This window comes from Hyperoodon ampullatus (assembly GCF_949752795.1).
Source record: "Hyperoodon ampullatus genome assembly, chromosome: 13".
In the NCBI taxonomy this organism is placed as follows: Eukaryota; Metazoa; Chordata; class Mammalia; order Artiodactyla; family Ziphiidae; genus Hyperoodon; species Hyperoodon ampullatus.
In genome coordinates, this window is record NC_136926.1 from 18,534,157 (window position 1) to 18,552,816 (window position 18,660).

At 48.2% G+C, this 18,660-nt stretch overlaps 1 protein-coding gene across 3 annotated transcripts in view; it reads right to left on the reverse strand.

Moving 5' to 3' along the window:
* The window catches only part of ACACB (acetyl-CoA carboxylase beta), a gene marked incomplete at its 5' end in the record, with an annotated part of 98,231 nt that overhangs the window by 34,116 nt on the left and 45,455 nt on the right, over positions 1-18,660 (reverse strand). For 2 of the 3 annotated variants that reach the window (XM_079717852.1, XM_079717853.1), the window contains 10 exons: positions 1,245-1,363; positions 4,584-4,673; positions 5,254-5,367; positions 5,532-5,645; positions 9,885-10,009; positions 10,102-10,190; positions 11,756-11,856; positions 13,377-13,565; positions 15,097-15,243; positions 17,351-17,485. In XM_079717852.1, the coding sequence (XP_079573978.1) occupies positions 1,245-1,363; positions 4,584-4,673; positions 5,254-5,367; positions 5,532-5,645; positions 9,885-10,009; positions 10,102-10,190; positions 11,756-11,856; positions 13,377-13,565; positions 15,097-15,243; positions 17,351-17,485 (1,223 nt within the window). The remainder of the gene's footprint in view (positions 1-1,244; positions 1,364-4,583; positions 4,674-5,253; positions 5,368-5,531; positions 5,646-9,884; positions 10,010-10,101; positions 10,191-11,755; positions 11,857-13,376; positions 13,566-15,096; positions 15,244-17,350; positions 17,486-18,660) is intronic. The other variant, XM_079717854.1, reaches the window with a different exon arrangement.

An 18,660-nucleotide genomic window follows, 5' to 3' on the forward strand; every position in this document is an offset into this window, starting at 1 on the left:
CAGCCCCTCGGGCATGGCTGTGTTCTTGAGTTCCCCGGCTCTGGCCATGCTCAGCGCCCCTTGGGCCTGGACCTAAGTCCTGCTGGCCTCTCGCCTGACCTCCCCTCTGGTCTCAAGACCCAATTCACAACGTGCCTGGCTCTACAGACACAGGTGTGGAGGGTCCAGCCAGGCCCTGCTGGGCGGTGAGACCTCACCCCTCATGACCTTCCCAGAGGCCTGCAAGAGCAGGGCTGTGGAGGCAGCTGAGGCCACAGGTCCCAAGTAAGCTCCTGGCCCTCCCAGCCTACAGCAATGGCAAGGGCCTGAAACAGTCAGGGAAGCCCTCTAGGGTCCTCAACATCTCCCTGGCTGATAACACCCTGTGTCTATACTGAGGGTCACAACCAATAACCTGGACACCCATGTAGGTTCTTCCAAGAAACAAGGCGTGAGTGACCCCCGGCCTTCAGAGGGCGGCCCCCCTTTCCTAACGGGCTTGAACTGCTGTGACAATGCAATCCAAAGGGAAAGAATTCCTCCTCAGGGGCGGACAAGTTCAAAAGTTCTTACACCACCCTTCCCACAGACCCCCAAAATGATTCCAGGCCCCCAAAGAGTCAGTCCCCTTTTCTCTCAATTGGGAAAATGTCACAATTCTTTTTTGGGGGTGGGGAATAAGTCTGAATGAAATAGAGTGTGGAAGCACTCAGCATAGAGCCCGACCCACGTCATGCCATCAGACGGTAATAATAGTATCAGTCATGAACTTCAAAGGGACCCTTAATATTCATCAATTTTCTGCATGCCAGGCACAGCCCTAAATGCTGTCTTTGCCTTATTTCATTTACTTTTCATCGTGGTCTTGGACAACTCTGTCCAATAGAACTTTCTGCAGTGACGGAATGTTCTAGAACCACAACGTCCAACATGGCAGCCACAAGCCACATGTGAGCTTGTGGCTAGTGCACACTTTAAATGCAGCTGGTATAACCGAGGAACTGAATTTTTAATTTAATTGTAATGCACTTTAATTTCGATATCCCACAGGTGGGCAGTGGCTACCGGAGATAAGCACTGGGCTATCTCCATCTTACAGATGAGGGAACAAAGATGGGGGGAGATGCCAGGGTGGGGAAGTGGTGCACCTGATGTCTTCCCAACAGTTCCCAGACATCCCTGCTGGGTCCCTCCAGAAACAGGGCTACAGTGGTCAGGGAGAAAAGAAGCACAAGCTGGCCCCCCAGGTGGGTACCACTCTGTACCGGTTTGGGTGGGAGGAGGGCAGCATGAACTGGAATTTCACCACGCAGGTGTCGTCCGGGAGCTGCCGGTGCTGCAGGCTGGTTAACTCATAGGCGATGTAGCCCCTCCGCACATAAACCTAACGAAACAGAAGCACAGCTGACAGAGTGCCCTCAACACCTGCGAAAACTCAGGCTGAAGGGTCCCAGAAACGATCTTGAAACATGATCCCTAAAGCGGTAGCTAACAGCAAATTTGCTCACTCTTCAGGATGCTACTTTCTCTGCAAAGGACCAGATAGTAAATATTTCAGGCTTTTGTGGAATATATCTTTATCACAACTACTCAATTCTGCTGTTGTAGGGACTTCCCTGGCAGTTAAGACTCCATGCTTCCACTACAGGGGGCATACATTCCTGCCACTGACAATATGTAAATGAGTGGGCGTGGCTGTGTTCCAATAAAACTTTATTTACAAAACCAGGCAGTGGGCCAGATGTGGCCCACGGACTATAGTTTGCTGACTCCTGCTCTAGAGTAACACTGTCCAACAGAAATACAACACAGGCCACGAAGGCAATTTTAAATCAATTTCAGATTTTCCAGTTGATACTTAAAAAAAGGCAAGAGGTTAAATATAATTTTAATAATACATTTCATGTCATCCCCAATACCTAAAACATTATCATTTCAACATGTAATCAATTTAAAAAAATTAAGATATTTTAAATTCTTTCTCCATACTGAGTCTTTGGAATCCAGTGTGTATCTTACACTTCAAGCACAGCTCGATCAGACTGGCCACACTGCAAGTGCTCAAAAGCCATGTGTGGCCAGTGGCTGACGTATTGGACCACACGGTTCTAGAGTCTAAGCATTGGGAATTTTTTTAATTGAATAGGGAAGCCAGGGACTGTGCAGCAAAAGTTAGCACAGCAGGCCTAATTGCTATCCTTTGAAAGGCCTGCTTGCAAGGCTGCCCTTTTGCTAGCAACTAAGAACTCAGATTTAGGGAGGATTCCCACCATTCCCAGATAAGAATGGTTGACGTTGCCTAAACTATGCAAACAGTATGATTTATGTTGAACATGTGTTTTCTTCCTGGGAGTTTAGAATTTTGGTATGTGTCAGGCAGAGAGTGCCTATGTGACCAGCCCCCAATAAAACTGTGGGTGCTAAGTCTCTAATGAGCTTCTGTGGTAGACAACTTTTACATGAGCTGCCATAATTTGTTTGTCAAGGAATTAAAAGTGCCTGGAGGACCACTGGAAGCTTGTGTGTGGTGTCCCCTGGCCTTCACCCCATGAGCACTTTCTCTCTGCTGACTGTGCTTTGTATCCTTTTGCTGTAATAAATCACAACTGTGAGCACATCTATATGCTGAGTCCTGGGAGTCTTCCTGGAGAATCAGTGACCCTGGGCATGGTCTGGGAGCACCAGACACATTTTAAGCGGGGAAAAAACTCTACGCAACTCAAGAGGCCAAGTGAAAACCTTATGTTTACAACGCTCATCTTGAGTCATGAAGAAAAGGTTGGATTCTATTCAATAAAACTGCCCAACAAAGTGATGGAACATGTAAAGAAAGCATCCTAGAAAAATCACTAACAGAAATAAATGGGATTCAGCACTTTATTAAGTGGGGAAGGTGGGCTGCTGCTTTCTATCTGACTTAGGACCCCCTAAATAGGACAGGTGTTTGGATGATGGGTGACAATGGTGATCAATACTCACATCTGATGCTTACTCATCCTGTGAGGTCAGCATCACTATCCCTATCTAAAGTGCAAGAATCTAAGAGTCCAGAGAAGGAAAGCAACTTGCCAGAGGTCACACAGCTTGGACCTTTGCATACGCTGCTGACTGGAATCTCTCTGCTTCTCCCTCCCACCAATTCCTACTTGCTCTTCAGACGCTTTCATGTCACTTTCTCATCAAAGCCTGAGTCGAACCCCCTGGTAAGGTTAAGTACTGCTGTGCAATTCTCATCACGGCCTGCATTTTCCCTTTGTGGCCCTATCACATGTATAATTAAAGAAATACTGAGTGTGTGTCTCTCCCCAGCCAGAGAAGCTCCACTAAGGCAGAGACTATGGTTATTCTCTAATGTATCCCCAGCAACTGGAATACAGTAGGTCTCAATAATTACTGGTGAAACTTGAAGACAGGGGGAAAACACTTGGTAGCTACTTAAGAGTTGTATTAGGTCTCACTGCTGCGAACAAAGAGTGGGGCCTGGAGGGGTTCTTGGAGTTGAAACCAGGGGAGGGGTAAAAATTGCAGGCCCAGAGACAGTGGCTGTAACATGCTTACAAGCCCAAAATGGTCTCCATGGAGACCCAGTCAACCTTCTGGCATCAGGATGGGTGACCCATGGGGTCTAAAAGATGGCAGAAGAGTGGGCACCACAGGGGACTGAGACTCCAAGTTCAGAAGGTAAAGAAATGAGGAGAGGGCTTCCCTGGTGGCGCAGTGGTTGAGAGTCCGCCTGCCGATGCAGGGGATACAGGTTTGTGCCCCGGTCCGGGAGGATCCCACATGCCACGGAGCGGCTGGGCCCGTGAGCCATGGCCGCTGAGCCTGCGTGTCCGGAGCCTGTGCTCCGCAACAGGAGAGGCCACAGCAGTGAGAGGCCCGCGTAACGCAAAAAAAAAAAAAAAAAAAAAAGAAATGAGGAGAAATCACCAGGGGAAGACAGTCAAGTTGAAAACACCCATCATCTCCTAACTCCTTGAAAGGATTCTGAAAAGCAGATGAAACGTCGTGATGCCCTGAAATTAACCAAACACCTCCCAGCCCCTGAATTCAGGAAGACCAGAGCGGGAGCAGACAACCTGGCTCTAATCCAGGTTTCACCACTGCTCATGTTCATCTCTGCCTGACACACAGGGAGGTCACCTTAAATTGTTACCTAGGCAACTTCCGGCTCTCATAGTTCCAAGTGGAAAACTCTTTCAAAGGTATCTAAGGCAAGTGAGTTGGAAAGTTTGGATGAAGTGCCTCAGACTTGGCCCTTGGGAGTTCATATTTAACTGTGCCTGGTCCGGAAGAGGCTGGAAGGGCACAAAAGATAGCAGGGCTTACCAGCAAGGACTCTGGACTAAGACAGACCTAATGTGAATCCTGGTTTTGCTACTTCCTAGCTGTGTGACCTTGAGCAAGTTGCTTCACCTCTCTGAGCCTCCGTTCTCTTCTCCGTGAGACAGGTGTAAGTAACAGGACCTACCTTGTACAGAGAATGATAAGATCACGTTTGCCAGGCACGTGGCCCAGGGTCAGGCATGTGGCAGGCGGGCAGTGGATGTTAGGACCGGCATGGTCAGTACTGGTGCTGTTATGGGGGCCTCTCTCCTACTTACCTCCAAGGATGCCATGCAGACGACTTTGTTAGTATGATAGAAGAAAGTGGGCAGGACGTCAAATATGGTCGTTTCTGAGAGTATTAATTTCTACAGGAAATGGAAGGGGGAAAAAGAAGAAAAAGGGAATGTTAACAAGTTCTAACCAGCAGTCAGATAAGCAGGAGGGATGGGGGCAGGGAAGGAGGCTGGTCGTGTTGTTATCACGAAACGTTGCCCATTTCCCAGGCCCATGAGATCTGAACATGGAGGCAGTTCTGGGGTGACTGTTCCCAGGGCTCCCAGCTCCAGATGTGGAGGGGGTGCCTGGAAGCCTGTGAATGAGGCAGATTTAGGGGGTGGGGGAGCCCTGGGAAGATGAAGCCATGACCCAACCATGTGAGTGCTCCCAGCTTCCAATAAGTTCCATCACACATGAATTTTTAACATCACACCTCCTGGGAGAGCCTTGCTGCCTGAGGCCCTGCCCATCCTGCAGGACTCAACCTCTCCCAGAGCCTCCCCTGGGCAGCCCTGGCCACACTGGACTAAACCACTGGAGTTGGCAACTGTGCCCTGCACCCGAGTGCCAACCCATCGAGGGAAGGGGGAGCCCGCTTCCCCACCCCCAGGCCCCACCTGGGCCACAGCATGTGCTCTCTGCCAAGTGGATGGATGGAGATGGCCTCACCTTGAGGTTTTCCGGGCAGAACTGGTGGCCATACAAGTCGACGGCAGACAGGAAAATGGACTCCACCTGGTTGTGCCTCAGCTCATAGGAGGGGAGGTGGGAGGCAATCAGGACCTGCAGGGGGAGGGGACAGAGGGGCTGGGGTGAGCCATCCTCATGGGGAGGAGCCAAGGGGCGGGTCCTGCAGCAGAGGGGACATGCACGGTGGGGGCCGCGCGTGGGGAGCGACGGCACCCTGTGACCTCATGCGCAGTGGGGACCACGGCTGGCGACCCTACCTGCCTGGCTCTGAGGGCCACCTTGCAGTGCTTGCTTTTGCTCAGCTGAGTGAGCTCGCTGAGGATGGAGGTCAGCTCATCTGACAGGGAAGGGTCTGGGCCACAGAGCTCATCCTTTGGGGGAGAGAAACAAAATCCAAATGGCTCTCTGTTCTACCAGAAGGAAACAGGCCAGCATTCACCCTTGGCCAGGGGGGTGGGGGGGTGGCTGCCCCCGCAAACCTGCACAGTAGGATACACATACCTTTAGCCACTCTCCACCAAGTACCCCCCTATTCATTCACTCTCCCATTCATCCACCCCAAAACATGCCCTAAATTCCTGGCATGAAGAAAAAGACAACAAAGTCTCTGCCTGCATTACTATTAATGGCCAGCACTTATCAGGTACTTACTATGGCCGGGCAAGCAGCTAGACCCTTTCCACTCATTTCCTCAAATGCCCCCAACCCACTGACAAGTTACTATATGATTCCTATTTTACAGATGAGGAAACTGAGGCTTGGAGAGGCAACGTGCCTTGCCCCAAGGCTACCAAGCATGTGTAAGACAGAGCCAGATTTGAACCCAGGGCTCTCCTGTCCCTATGGCCTCTCCCTCTTTCCTCTAAACATTGTTGCCTGACTTATGGAGCTCAGTTTCAGAGAAGAGCGATGAGGGGAAATAGAGGCAGGTATGAACAAAGAATCAGGGCCACATGGGAGGCTTTGGTGAGGGTGTGTAAGCTACCCTCCAGGAGCCCCGGTGTGAGGGGAGCATCTAGGGCCTGGAGAGGTCAAGGGAGGCTTCCTGCAAGAGAGAAGATCTAGAGGTGGAACCTGCAGAAGAGGGAGGGATGAGGGTTCCTATGTGCACCCCTCCTCTCTGCTTCTGAACAAGGGACCTTTCTGCTGGAGACCAGGGCCGCATGCGACTGGTCGTTGCAACTCCTCTTATGCCCTAAATGCAAGAAGGGCTTGGTAATGGCTCAGAGCTTATACTCCCTCAATACCCACAAAGACAGAACAATGAATGCTGGGAATCTGAATGCCTGGGCATCACACCCCCCCTTCCTTGCACCAGGCCGTTCTCCAAGTGGTCACCAGGTGGTGGGGCCAGGGGTCATTCTTTTCCGCATCTGCTTCTGCATTTTCCTAATTAGAATGAGACCACACTGTTTTTACAATCAGAAAAAAACTTCTTTTAACATGTTAATATTTCACACTTGTACATAAACACATAGCATGTCAGTGCTGAAGAAATCTCGTGGGAAATTATTGTAAACTTTCTCTCCCTCCCAAATTCTGATTTGCTTTATCAAGTGGCGGTGGCATTAGTCTCCATCATTCCACCAGCCTGTGGCTCCAAGGATAGCACAGGACGCAGGCGCTGTCCAACAACCAGGCTAGTGGTTTTCTAAGAGAGGAAAGACTCAGGAGTTCCCTGTGGCCTAGTGGTTAGGATTCCGGGCTTTCACTGCTGTGGCCTGGGTTCAATCCCTGGTTGGGAAAGATCTTGCAAGCCGTGTGGCATGGCCAAAGATAGGAATAAAATACAAAAAAGAGAGGAAAGACTCAAGACAAGTTTTGTATGAAAAATTTTTAAATCTGTCCACCACACTCTACACACAAAAGTCTAAAATACTCTCTTTCTTTCTTTTCTTTTTTTTTTTTTTGGCGGTACGTGGACTTCTCACTGCTGTGGCCTCTCCTGTTGCGGAGCACAGGCTCCGGACGCGCAGGCTCAGCGGCCATGGCTCACGGGCCCAGCCGCTCCGCGGCATGTGAGATCTTCCCAGACCGGGGCACGAACCCATGTCCCCTGCATCGGCAGGCGGACTCTCAACCACTGTGCCACCAGGGAAGCCCTCTCTCTCTTTCTTGTTAACTTTTGTGAAGTGGTCCCATGGCGTATATTTTAGCTCACAGCATCATGGTTTGTTTTCTTTGTTTTGTCACTAGCAAAGTCCTGTGACCACTGAATTGACGTTCAGAAATGAGGTTCCCTGTAAAGACTCAAAAAAACTTCATTTCCAAGTAATCACTCAATTAACAAGTCTTTGCTCAAAATCTCCAAAGCATCAAATACCATCAAATGCAAAGAACTCACCATTTTCTAGCAAATGGAAACAAGAGAGCCAGAAGAATAATGAATCTCACATATAACCCCCAAACCACACCTGCTACAACATTTTGAGCCTCCTTCACAAAGAAGCCCCTGGCAGTGCCCTAGTTCTCTGATCTGGGGGCCATTCCACCAGGCCGTTCTCTTCCCCAGGCCATCCTCTGATGAACATTATTTTTAAAAACTTCGTGCCCAAAAGAGAGTTATTATGTACACAAAGAGTAGCAAACAGCAGAACTACCCACAGACCCAAGCCCTGGCCTATGAACAAATGGTGAGTGGACTGTAATAAATTATATAAAGGCATCCTTTGTTTTACAGACACTCACACTTAAAAAGACTCCATCCAATGGAGGTACTTTGAGAAAAGGGTTATATTATTTTAGCAATGAAATTCCCCCCAAGACTAGATATGTCCTCAGTCTTAAGTTCCCAATCCTGGCTGCATATTGCAAGCACTTGGGGAGCCTTCCTCCCAAATTTAATTTTTTTAAAATTTTATTTATTTTTGGCTGCATTGGGTCTTCGTTGCTGTGCACGGGCTTTCTCTAGTTGCAGCGAGTGGGGGCTACTCTTCGTTGCAGTGCACGGGCTTCTCACTGCAGTGACTTCTCTTGTCGTGGAGCACAGGCTCTAGCCATGCGGGCTTCAGTAGTTGTGGCATGCGGGCTCAGTAGTTGTGGCTCGCGGGCTTCAGTAGTTGTGGCGCATGGGCTTAGTTGCTCCATGGCATGTGGGATCTTCCTGGACCAGGGAATGAACCCGTGTCCCCTGCACTGACAGGCAGATTCTTAATCCCTGCGCCACCAGGGAAGTCCCCCAAATTTAATTTTGAAGAACTTCAAAACTACAGGAGATCAGTACGTTGAAAATTATCCAGATTCAGCAGTTGCTAAACTTTCACACTTGCTTTTCTAGTAAGCATACGTGCATGCCTGTACACACAAACACAGTCTCTCACTCTTTTCTCTTTCTCTCTTTCAGCTGCAGACACCATGATCCTTCCCACTACTTCAGAATGTACCTCCTTGAGAAAAAAGATCTTTCCGCAGCTAACTGTAGAACTGTTAAAACACCCCAAAAATTGAACACTAAACCAATATTATTATCTAATATACAGTCCCCGTTTAAACTTCCCATTGGAGAAGCTTTCAGAAAGTACTAATGCCTGGGCCCCATCCACAGAAACCCTGAGTTAATGGACCAAGGGTGGGGCCTGGGCATCTGTATTTTTTAAAAGCTCCCCCATCCCCACCCCAGGTGGTTCTCAAGTACAGCCAGGATTAAGAGAATCTCATGCTGCACTAGGAGATTTTTAAATGATTCTTTACAAAAATATCAATATTTATGAATCCATCTTGTTAGGGTGTTAACTGCCCTATAAGCCCAGGCCCAAATCTGGCCCACTGCCCAGTTTTGTAAATAAAGTTTTATTGGCACAGAGCCACACTCATTCATTCACATATTGTCTGTGGCCACTTTCACGCTACAATGACAGGGCTGAGTAGTTTCAACATAGGCTGCATGGCCAAAGCCTGAAATATTTACTCTCTGGCCCCTTACAGAAAAAAATCTGCCGACCCCTTCCTGCTATAAGCCAAGCCCAAGTCTCTGCTACTATCTGCTGATCCTGCATTTTCTAAGTCACGTTAAGGAAAAAAATTTTTAGCTATAAAGGATTGTTAATTATTACCCGGTAGGAGGAGAAATAAGAACAAAGACATTCCACGCTTCACCAAGAAGGCAAAGTGAAAGCCGTACCAGAAGACTCGGAATCCAATACCCCTTGACTAATCATAGCTCATGACTCTGGAGCCACGCTGTGGGTTCAAATCCCAGCTCTGCACTTATAAGCTGGGTACCCTTGGGAAAGTGATTTCACCTCTCTGTGCTCTGTCAAAGGAGGATGAGAACGGTACCGACCTCCTAAGGCTGCTGGGGGAATTAAACAAGTTAGTATTTGTAAAGCATGTCAGGAGTGCCTGGCACACAGCAGGTGCTTTGTGGGTTAGTCATGATCTTCCCCAGGGGTCAACATATCCTACCTACTGCCTAGTTTTATAAGCAAAGTTTTATTGGGACACAGCCATGCCCATTTGCTTACACTGTGCCACAGCAGCATTGAGAGGTCAGGACAGAGACCATATCCTGGGCTAAATCTAATACATTTACTCTCTGGCCCTTTCCAGAAAAAGTCGGTGGAGCCCTGAGCTACCCCCACTCTGGGTAAAGGGCGACTTTTCTTGCTTACGATCAACATGATCACCAGCTGGTTCTTCTTGGCCACCTGCGCGTGGGAGAAGATGCAGTCCAACACCTGGGACATGTCTGGTTTCAGCTGCTCCCGGAGGTTTATCACACACTTGTCGTAGTGGGCTGCAGGGAGACAAAAGGCCACGTGGGGTAAGGCTCGGGGCCCCTCCTGCCCCCGTGGGCTTGTCACCAATGCTTGCGGTGGCGACTCTTGCCTTGTTGGAAATGGTGCTCAACCAGTAAATATCTTCGCAGGAGATCCAACACCACTGCCTTCATGTAGCCCCGGGTCCCACTGCGGTATCTGGGGAGGAAGGGAAGGCTGCCTTAGTGATCAACTCCACTTCCTGGGGTGCCGGAGTTATCCACAGCCAGGACTTTTATGATTTGAAAAAGGAGAAAACACTAATAAAGAAACTGGAGGCTGCTCCCTCTAATCTTTAGGCCTGGGAGGGATGTGTGAGTTAGTTCATTTGTGCTAAGAACTCCGCAGGCCAGAGAGACCAATGACTTGCCCAAGGTCACACATCCAATGAGAGGCCAAGCCTGAGCCTTTGGATGATGCCTGCCCGTCCCCATAGAGAAGGAAAAACACTTACAGAGTTGGGATGCTGAAAGGGGTCAGCCTTGCATGCATGGTTGAAAAGCAAAATTTTTCAATTAACCACTCAATGTATAAAGACAGATTGGAAAACAAAACAAAACTTGAAGGACATTTACCCAAAGATCCCTGTGTAAATTTCACTTCCCTTTTAAAACCAAATGGTAACCTGGATGTTCCTTAAACCATTTCCTCTTCTAAACTATTTCAGAACACAGGGAATTGAGTTTTTAAGAGAATGTGATGCTGAGTTTTAGGGAAGCTGAAAGCAGCTTCAGCCCAGCATCACCAAATGGCAACAAAAGAGAGTAAGAACCTAAAATACTCTTTTATTCAGATGTGATTTTAAAAACACACACGAACACAACATAAGACAGAGCTTTGAGATTTATATTTAACACACAAAAACCTGCTATGGAATTTGATTCCTTTATCATTTGTTCATTTCTCCTAGGCATTTCCATTGCTGAAGGATGGGTTAGTGTTAGCGGTCAAAGTGTTCCGGGGAAGGGATTCCCCTCCTAGCCCTCAGCTGTGACTCTCACTTTGTGAGGAATCCAAACTCAAATCTCCTTCCTCAGCTGCGATCCTATATTGTTATTATGAGTCCCCATGAGCCAGGGAGCGCCCTGAAAAGGACGGCATTTTCCTATAGTCCTATATCCTCTGCACCTCTGATAGCTTCTGGCACATGGCTAATATGTGCTGAATTAATTCGTTGAAGTCTGAGAACGTTTGGATTCTGTCCTTATAGGCAAAGCTTTCTTGCTGGGTAGAGTTTTCATGCAAAAGGGCAGTTCTTTTTATCACCAGAATAGTTCTCCCTGCTCAAGAACTACTTAAGATAAAATACAAATTCTTCGCCAACTCCTCCTTTGCAAGGATCCCCCAAAACCGCAAGGATAATCTGTATAATCCTTTACAGCCTATAAAGCCATCTCATCCCACTGTCTCATAATCAAAGCTACCACAAGGACTCACTATGTGTCAGCACTTTACAAAAATCAATCTGCTCATAGCTCAAAATGACTTATGGTGTGTGAAGTGTTTTTATCCCCATTTTACAGACTGGCAAACTGAGATTCACGGAGGTAAAGGGTGTTGCTTTGTTCTGCTGTTAGGAAGGGCTGTGCTGGGGCTGTAACTGGGGTATCGGACCCCAGGTACTGTCTCTCAGTTTGAGCCTGCCCTTAAGATAGCACCACCCTGGGGCAATACATGGATAACTGAGTGTGATAACCACACCCCAAGGAGGGCCCAGGACTCACTTCTGGACCAGCTGCACAATGCTCTGGGTGTTCATGAAGAAGACCTCCCGATCGGCCTTCCGCTGCAGGGTGGCCGCATGGCAGTCCAGGATGGTGGCTATCTGCATGGGAAAACAGGACAGGTCTGGCCACTCAAACCACACAATCTGGTTGCCACGCAGAAGTCACCAGAAGGACCCACCACAGGCTCCCATGGAGATCCCATTAAAAAATTTAGAATTCCAGCCCCAAAGCCCTCTGGCCACCCAGAAACAGCTCTGCACACCCCACTCAACATGTGGCTTGAGGACTCAAGAGCTCAGACTGACAACAATCACATAAAGACACGCACCACTGTATCATCCCTCTCCACAAATACAAATGCTCTGGGGAAAGAGGAGAAAGGAATTTCCAACCCCAGGGAGCATGAGGGTGTTGGGTATGGGGGTCCTATTTTTACAGTTAGAATTAATGCGATCGGCATATTGTTTGTGGCGACAAAAAACATGTAATGAAAAACCTGCATCAATAACAAATTCTTAGAAGGTTGCAACGTGTATTTTTCTCACCTGGGGTCCTTGAGAGCTTTGTTTTCATTATTTTTTAGCTGAGATAGAATTCATATACCATCATATTCCACCCCCCTTCTTTTAAAGTGTACAGTTAATTCAGTGCTTTGTAGTATATTCACAGAGTTGTGCAACCATCACCACTATCCAATTTCAGAGCGTTTTCTTCTCCCCCAAAAGAAATCCTATAACCATTAGCAGCTACTCGCCAACCCCCCTGCCCCCAGCCCCTGGCAACCACTAATCTACTTCCTCTTCATGGATTTGCCAGTTCTGGATGTTTCATATAAATGGAATCAGGCAACATGCGGTCTTTAATGATTAGCTTCTTTCACTGAGCATCATGCTTTCAAGGTTCATCCCTGGGGTAGCATGAATCAGTATTTCATTCCTTTTTATGGCCGAACGATTCTCCAACCTAGAGGTTGACCTCTGGGAATAAACTGACTTACACTGACCTCGGGCGCCCAAAATTGCTGACATGTGGGTGGGGTGATGGTGGAAGGCAGCCCTTATAACCAGGCAGAGGGCACGAAGGTAGAGGTGGCTCTTCCAAATGCAGATTTCCTTTAAAATGCCTGATAAAAGCACCCCCAAAAAAGAGCAAAATGAAGCCATTGTAGAATTATTAGAGATTTCTGATACTACCCGGGAATGGTTTCCATTCTTAAAAAATATTATATATACGTATAGCCCTAAGATCGTCACCTTACACAAAGCAGAGGCGGAGAATCAGTGCTACACGCTGGCAAGAAGAACTCACAATGTCCTCTACTGTGTCAGCCAGCGTATTTTTGGAAAACGCTCACTCTGTTTGCACCAACTGCTTACTCCTGTTCCGAAGCCGAGTTATACAGAGTGAGGCCTAATAACTGTTTATGTTCCTCTAAACAACTGTTGCTTTGGGGGAAATGCTGCGATTCTGCAGAGAAGGCGTGAAAGAAAACTCTCAGTCCCGAGCATCTCGGCTGTAAGTGGGTCTCGTGAAGCCCGATTTGATCAGAGACCGGACGTCCGCACTGATGGGGAGACAAGCTCCCAGCGGGGCTGGAGTGGGGGTGGGGGGCACCCACCTGCTGGCTGGGGAACTGGCACAGCACCGAGGTGATGTTGCTGGCGTACTGGGCCATCACCCTGCGGACAGCCTTCTCCACGGGGGCGGGGATGCGGCCCGACACGCTGGTCATGATCTCCTGCAGATCCAGCAGTGGCAGCGTTGGGTGCCGGAGGGTCATCAGGAGCTTCTGCACCCAGTCCTTCAGCTGCAGTGGGGAGCAAAGAGTAGGCCCAAGGCTGTGCTGGGGGCATGGGGACGGCCGCCCACCACGGGGCGGCTGACACACTCAGCCCATCCAGGCCCCGTGCACTTGAGTGGCCAAAGATCTAGACCCCGTGGCCTGTGGAACAGTCCAGAGTAGAATGGCCCCCTGACCACAGGGGGAATGAACACCCAGTTTCCCGACCCAGAAAGGCCCCACTCCCCTCTCCATGCATCCAAACAGCCAGGCTGGTGTGGGGATAGAACACCAGGCCCTGGGAAAAGCGAACATTTGTGGGACACTGGCTTTGTGCCAGACACTGTTCTAGGACCTGGATTTGCATGTTCTCATTTGATCCTCAGAGACAACCCTATGAAGTAGGAATAATCATTATTCGCATTTTCCAGCTGAGGAAACTGAAACACAGAGAGGTTAATTAAGTTACCCAAAGTCACCCAGCTAGTAGGAAGCAAAGCCAGGATGCAAACTCAGGCAGACTCCAGTTGAGGAAACTGAAACACAGAGAGGTTAATCAAGTTACCCAAAGTCACCCAGCTAGTAGGAAGCAAAGCCAGGATGCAAACTCAGGCAGACTCAGAGACGCTTAACAGCTGCATTGCACTGCTTCTGGCTCACCGGGAAGCAGAACTGCTGATGGTCTTTGAATGGGGAGGATAACGGCGCCAACCCCATAACATGGTTGTAAGGTTTAAAAATGAAACCATGCATACACAGGCAAGTGCAAAGACTTAAAAAAATGTTGTAATTCTAGCAATTAAGCAGCATAACCTAGGGGCTAAGTGCATGGACTCTGAAACTAGAGGGCCAGGGTTCAAGTCCCCTCTTTGCCTCTTCATGGGTGAAACCAGGCAAATTTTGTAGCCTCTCTGTGCCTCAGTTTCCTCACCTGTAAAATGGAAATAATAACAGTTCTTACCTCCTAGGTTGTTGGGATGGTGAAATGACTTAATAAGGTTCAAGTGCTTAGAGTAGTAGATGGCACATAGCACATACAGGACAAGGGCTGAGTTATTACTATGCCCACCATCACTGTGGTTGGCTTTTCTGGGATGGAATGGGATGTAGCACAATTTTATAGTTACTGACAGTTGAGTTTAGCAGCATGGGTCTTTCACGGAGGTCTGAAAATCTGAGGACTTGTTTCTCTACAGAAACAAGGGATGATGAACAGAGCTGTGTTTCTGGACAAAGCCCCTTCCTCGCTGTCTCTTTAAGAGGGTGACCCACATCGACTCCTTTCTTAACTTACTATGTGAACATTCTCAGCGTTGAGCTGAACCCAACCCCAAAAAGCAATGTCCCCTTTGCAACAGTTTATAATCAGAGAGAAACATACACTGATGTTTACAATGAAACTGAGGAATTTCCTGAGAATGGGTCCTTGATAGAAACAACAGAGGATGAATCATTTTCTCATTTCTTACCTCAATAAAGATCTCTGGGATCTCCTGGCTCTTCATACGGACCTATGCACGTGTGTGTGATACACACCTACCCTGCACACGTGACCCACCTTGATGCTAAAAATAGGCTCCGGCAGACAGTAGCCCTTCATGATGTTCCTCAGATTTTCCAGGACACTGTGAAAAACCTGGTGCAGTTTCTCTCCGAGGATGGGCAGCATTGGTTGGGAGGGAAGCTCTCCCGTGAACGGCTCAGCCTGATGAGACACCACAGGAGTCAGAGGTCAAGGCCACTGTGGCCTCTGAATGAGACATACAAGCCAAGGGCCGAGGCAGAGCTGCCAACACACAATACACATAATACACACAATACACATAATGTGGTTATCATGAAGCCTGCGGGGGAGGGGGGAACAGAAGAAAACATTGTATTGGAAAGTTAAAATTGCTACATTCACACCCCTGTGTGTGGTTTCCAAATCTTCCCCTTTACAAATGTCAGCGTCAATTATGTACCCCAAATAATTCTGGAGGGCGTTAGATGTGATAAAAAAAAAATGTTCACATGTTGAGATCTGGGGAAGTCATTCTGGCTTCTACATGAGTTAACTTGAATTTCATGCTAACTAGAGCAGCCAGTTTGTAGCCAATCAAACATACATTGTACATCTGCTTTAATTATTAAAGAAAAGGGCGCACGGACCAGAAGTAAAGAATGTCCATGTTAAAAATAAAGATGAAATGCCTCCCTTCCTCGGATGCCAATGCTGGTTCTCCTTTGATGATAAGATTCCCTAACCAGGTGCCAAGGCCATATGGACTCGTCGTGTACGTGCTGATCTGTTCTGTTTGTGTGTGTGTGTGTGTGTGTGTGTGTGTGTGTGTCTTGAAACCTTGAAGGAATGTATCCCTGACTTGTTTCATGTTCGTTGCTCTGACAAGACATAAAACTGTGCTGAAAAAAACGCTCCTTGGGATCAGTTCCTCAGAGTTATCTGAAAGGTTGTCTTTCGGGCTATGGTCCTGTTTGGTTCAAATAAAACTCTTTTCTATTCCTATTAAAGACTTTATTATTTTTGTCGACAGATGTTTTTGTTTTGCTTTGCTTTCTAACCAAGATCATCTTCCTGTTTTTTTCTATTTATTTCAGTCTCACTCGAACCCCAAAGATGAATGCCTAGCAGAGTGAAAATTTAGGAAACTCTCATGCAAGTGTCCGTGCTTTTTGTAAATCATAAACATTTAGCCTTAAAGGATCCCCAAATAAAAAGCTCCCCAAAGGGGCAACACTGACTTAATGTATCCATTCGTCTCTTAATTTATTCTACAAATACCCACTCAACACCAACTGTGTGAGGCACTGGGACCCAGGAGCTGGGGCATGCTATTCTGCTGGCCCAGAACCCTCAGCTTCCCGTCCCTCAACTCCACTCCCAACCCTGCAGGCTCCTCTCACCCTTGAAGATTAACCGGAGGGCTTCCTTTCTCCACAATCTGCTTCTCCACCTGGGCCCTCACAGCCAGCGGCCAAGGGCAGTCCCTCCGACTGCACTTACTGAGCTGAATTACAAAGGCTTATCTGCCCGTCTTTCTCAGGGCATCTGTGAGCCTCCTGACCTGTTGCTGGGAGCTGTCTCAAGAGCCTAGCCTAGGAAACGTTTGCTAAAAGGAATCACAAAGCAGGCACAGACCTTCCTGGTGATCTAACAAAGCTCAGTCTATTTCTAGCTTTGGGAACCCTCTAAAAAGAATAATGAAAAGAAGGAGAAGAAAACAAATGAAACTAACAGAATAGTCTGAAGAAAAGAGTCGATTTGATTTTTTTAGAAATGCTTTTCTAGGTTTTCTTTTATCCTGGGCATATACACTAATTATTGTAGAGAAAACAAAATTACATGCATAAATGGCGAGCCACCTCCCCGCAGACCTGGCTTACTCTAGGAGGGTAAGTCATGTCATGTCACGGAGACATGACGGCTCTATATAACGCACCAGGGGGATGATGTTTGCGTCAAAGTTCACAGGAAGAACCCTTCCCCTGTAAGCGTCTGGGAGAAAGTTCTTCCAGGCAGAGGGAGCTGGCCCCAGGGGGACGGTTCTGGAGCATTCGATTAAGGGAGGGGTAGTGGGAGAGGAGATGAAGCCAGGGAAGAAAGCAGGGCACAGCTCAAGGGGGGTCTTGGAGATCATCGGAAACACATGGCTTTTATTCTAAGTGGGATGGGAAGCTGCTGAGAAGGATGTGAGCACAGGCAGGCACACTCCTATGCCCGTTGTGCTGGCTGCTGTGAGCGGGTGGTGGCAGGAGAGCCGGGGCCACAAGCCAGTCTGGCTCACGGGGTAGCTGTGCCAGGTGCCACATACCGGGTGCACTTTAGAAGGGTCATCAAGCTCCAGCCTGGCCACCACACAGCCTGCTTCCAACACAGCCCCTGGGCGCTTGATATACTTCACCCGGCCACTTTCCTGCACATTCAGGGTCATGATCATCTTCATCACCTGTTTTGCAGAAAGAAGAAATTAGATGGAGCCCACTAGGGCTGGCCTGTGTCACCCCAAACTAGTAACTCTGGAGCAGGGACTGTGTCATTTACATTGAATGACTCCGTGGGCAGAGTTCAAGCAGAGGGTAGAGAGGGAACCAGCATTTTCACAATCTGTTGTGTACCAGGCACAGCACTGGGCATAAATTTTTTCCATCTGCAAAGCCAGCCAGGGAGGCAGGTGTTCATTGTGCCCATTTTACAGACATGGAAACTGATCTTTATTTCCAAAGGAAGGCCTCTCTCTTAGAAATACAGATGAATCATATGATGTAGGGTGACTGACACACACATTCCTAAAATGCGGTGCATTTTGTGACCAGCTCCAGTTCTTAAAGGCAGTAAGAAAACCCTCTGGGGAATGAAGAACATGACTGCAGTACAGTCATCAGCCCCTTGAACTGGTCTGAGAGTCTGGCCGTGTGGACGTGATGAGTTTTATCACGTGTGGGCTGCAGACCGACAGGACTGTCCCACCCTTTTGGTCAGAAGTTCACAGCTTGGGCACCCAAGTCAGCCAGGCCTGGGATGGAACCCTGCTCCCACCCATCACTCTGTGATCTCCACACATGCCTTCCCCTCTCTGAGCCTCAGTTTCCCCAACAGTAAAATGGGAGGAAATGACAGTCTTGCCTCACAGGGCGCTGATCAGGATGAAGCAGGATGGCACATAGTAGGTGGCCGACAAGCGTCAGCTACTACCGTTGCTATATTTTCATTACAAAAATCACTATTTTCCTGGGCAGCAGAGAATGGAGGCCGGGTTTGAATCCTGGCTTGGTGCAACCTTGAGTGAGTTCCTTAGCCTGCCTGGGCCCCGTGTCTTCATGTACAAAATGGGGTTCCCATTTGTGCCCGACTTATATGATTGCTGGGAAGATTAAAGAAGGTAATCAAAGACAGGTAAAATGCTTAGAATGGTGCTTGCCACGTGGGAAGTGCTTTGCTTCTGTGGGCTTACCACTTTTTAATTGTCCGCATCATGATCATTCATCGGTTCTTACTCACTCCTGGGGAGGTATACATTTTTGAGATTTTTTTTCCCTTTGGATATTGCAGGGAATTGGGGCTGAACCCCACACACATGGCTCTCTTAGGAATCTGCAGATGACAGCCCAGGTGAGAGGGGAG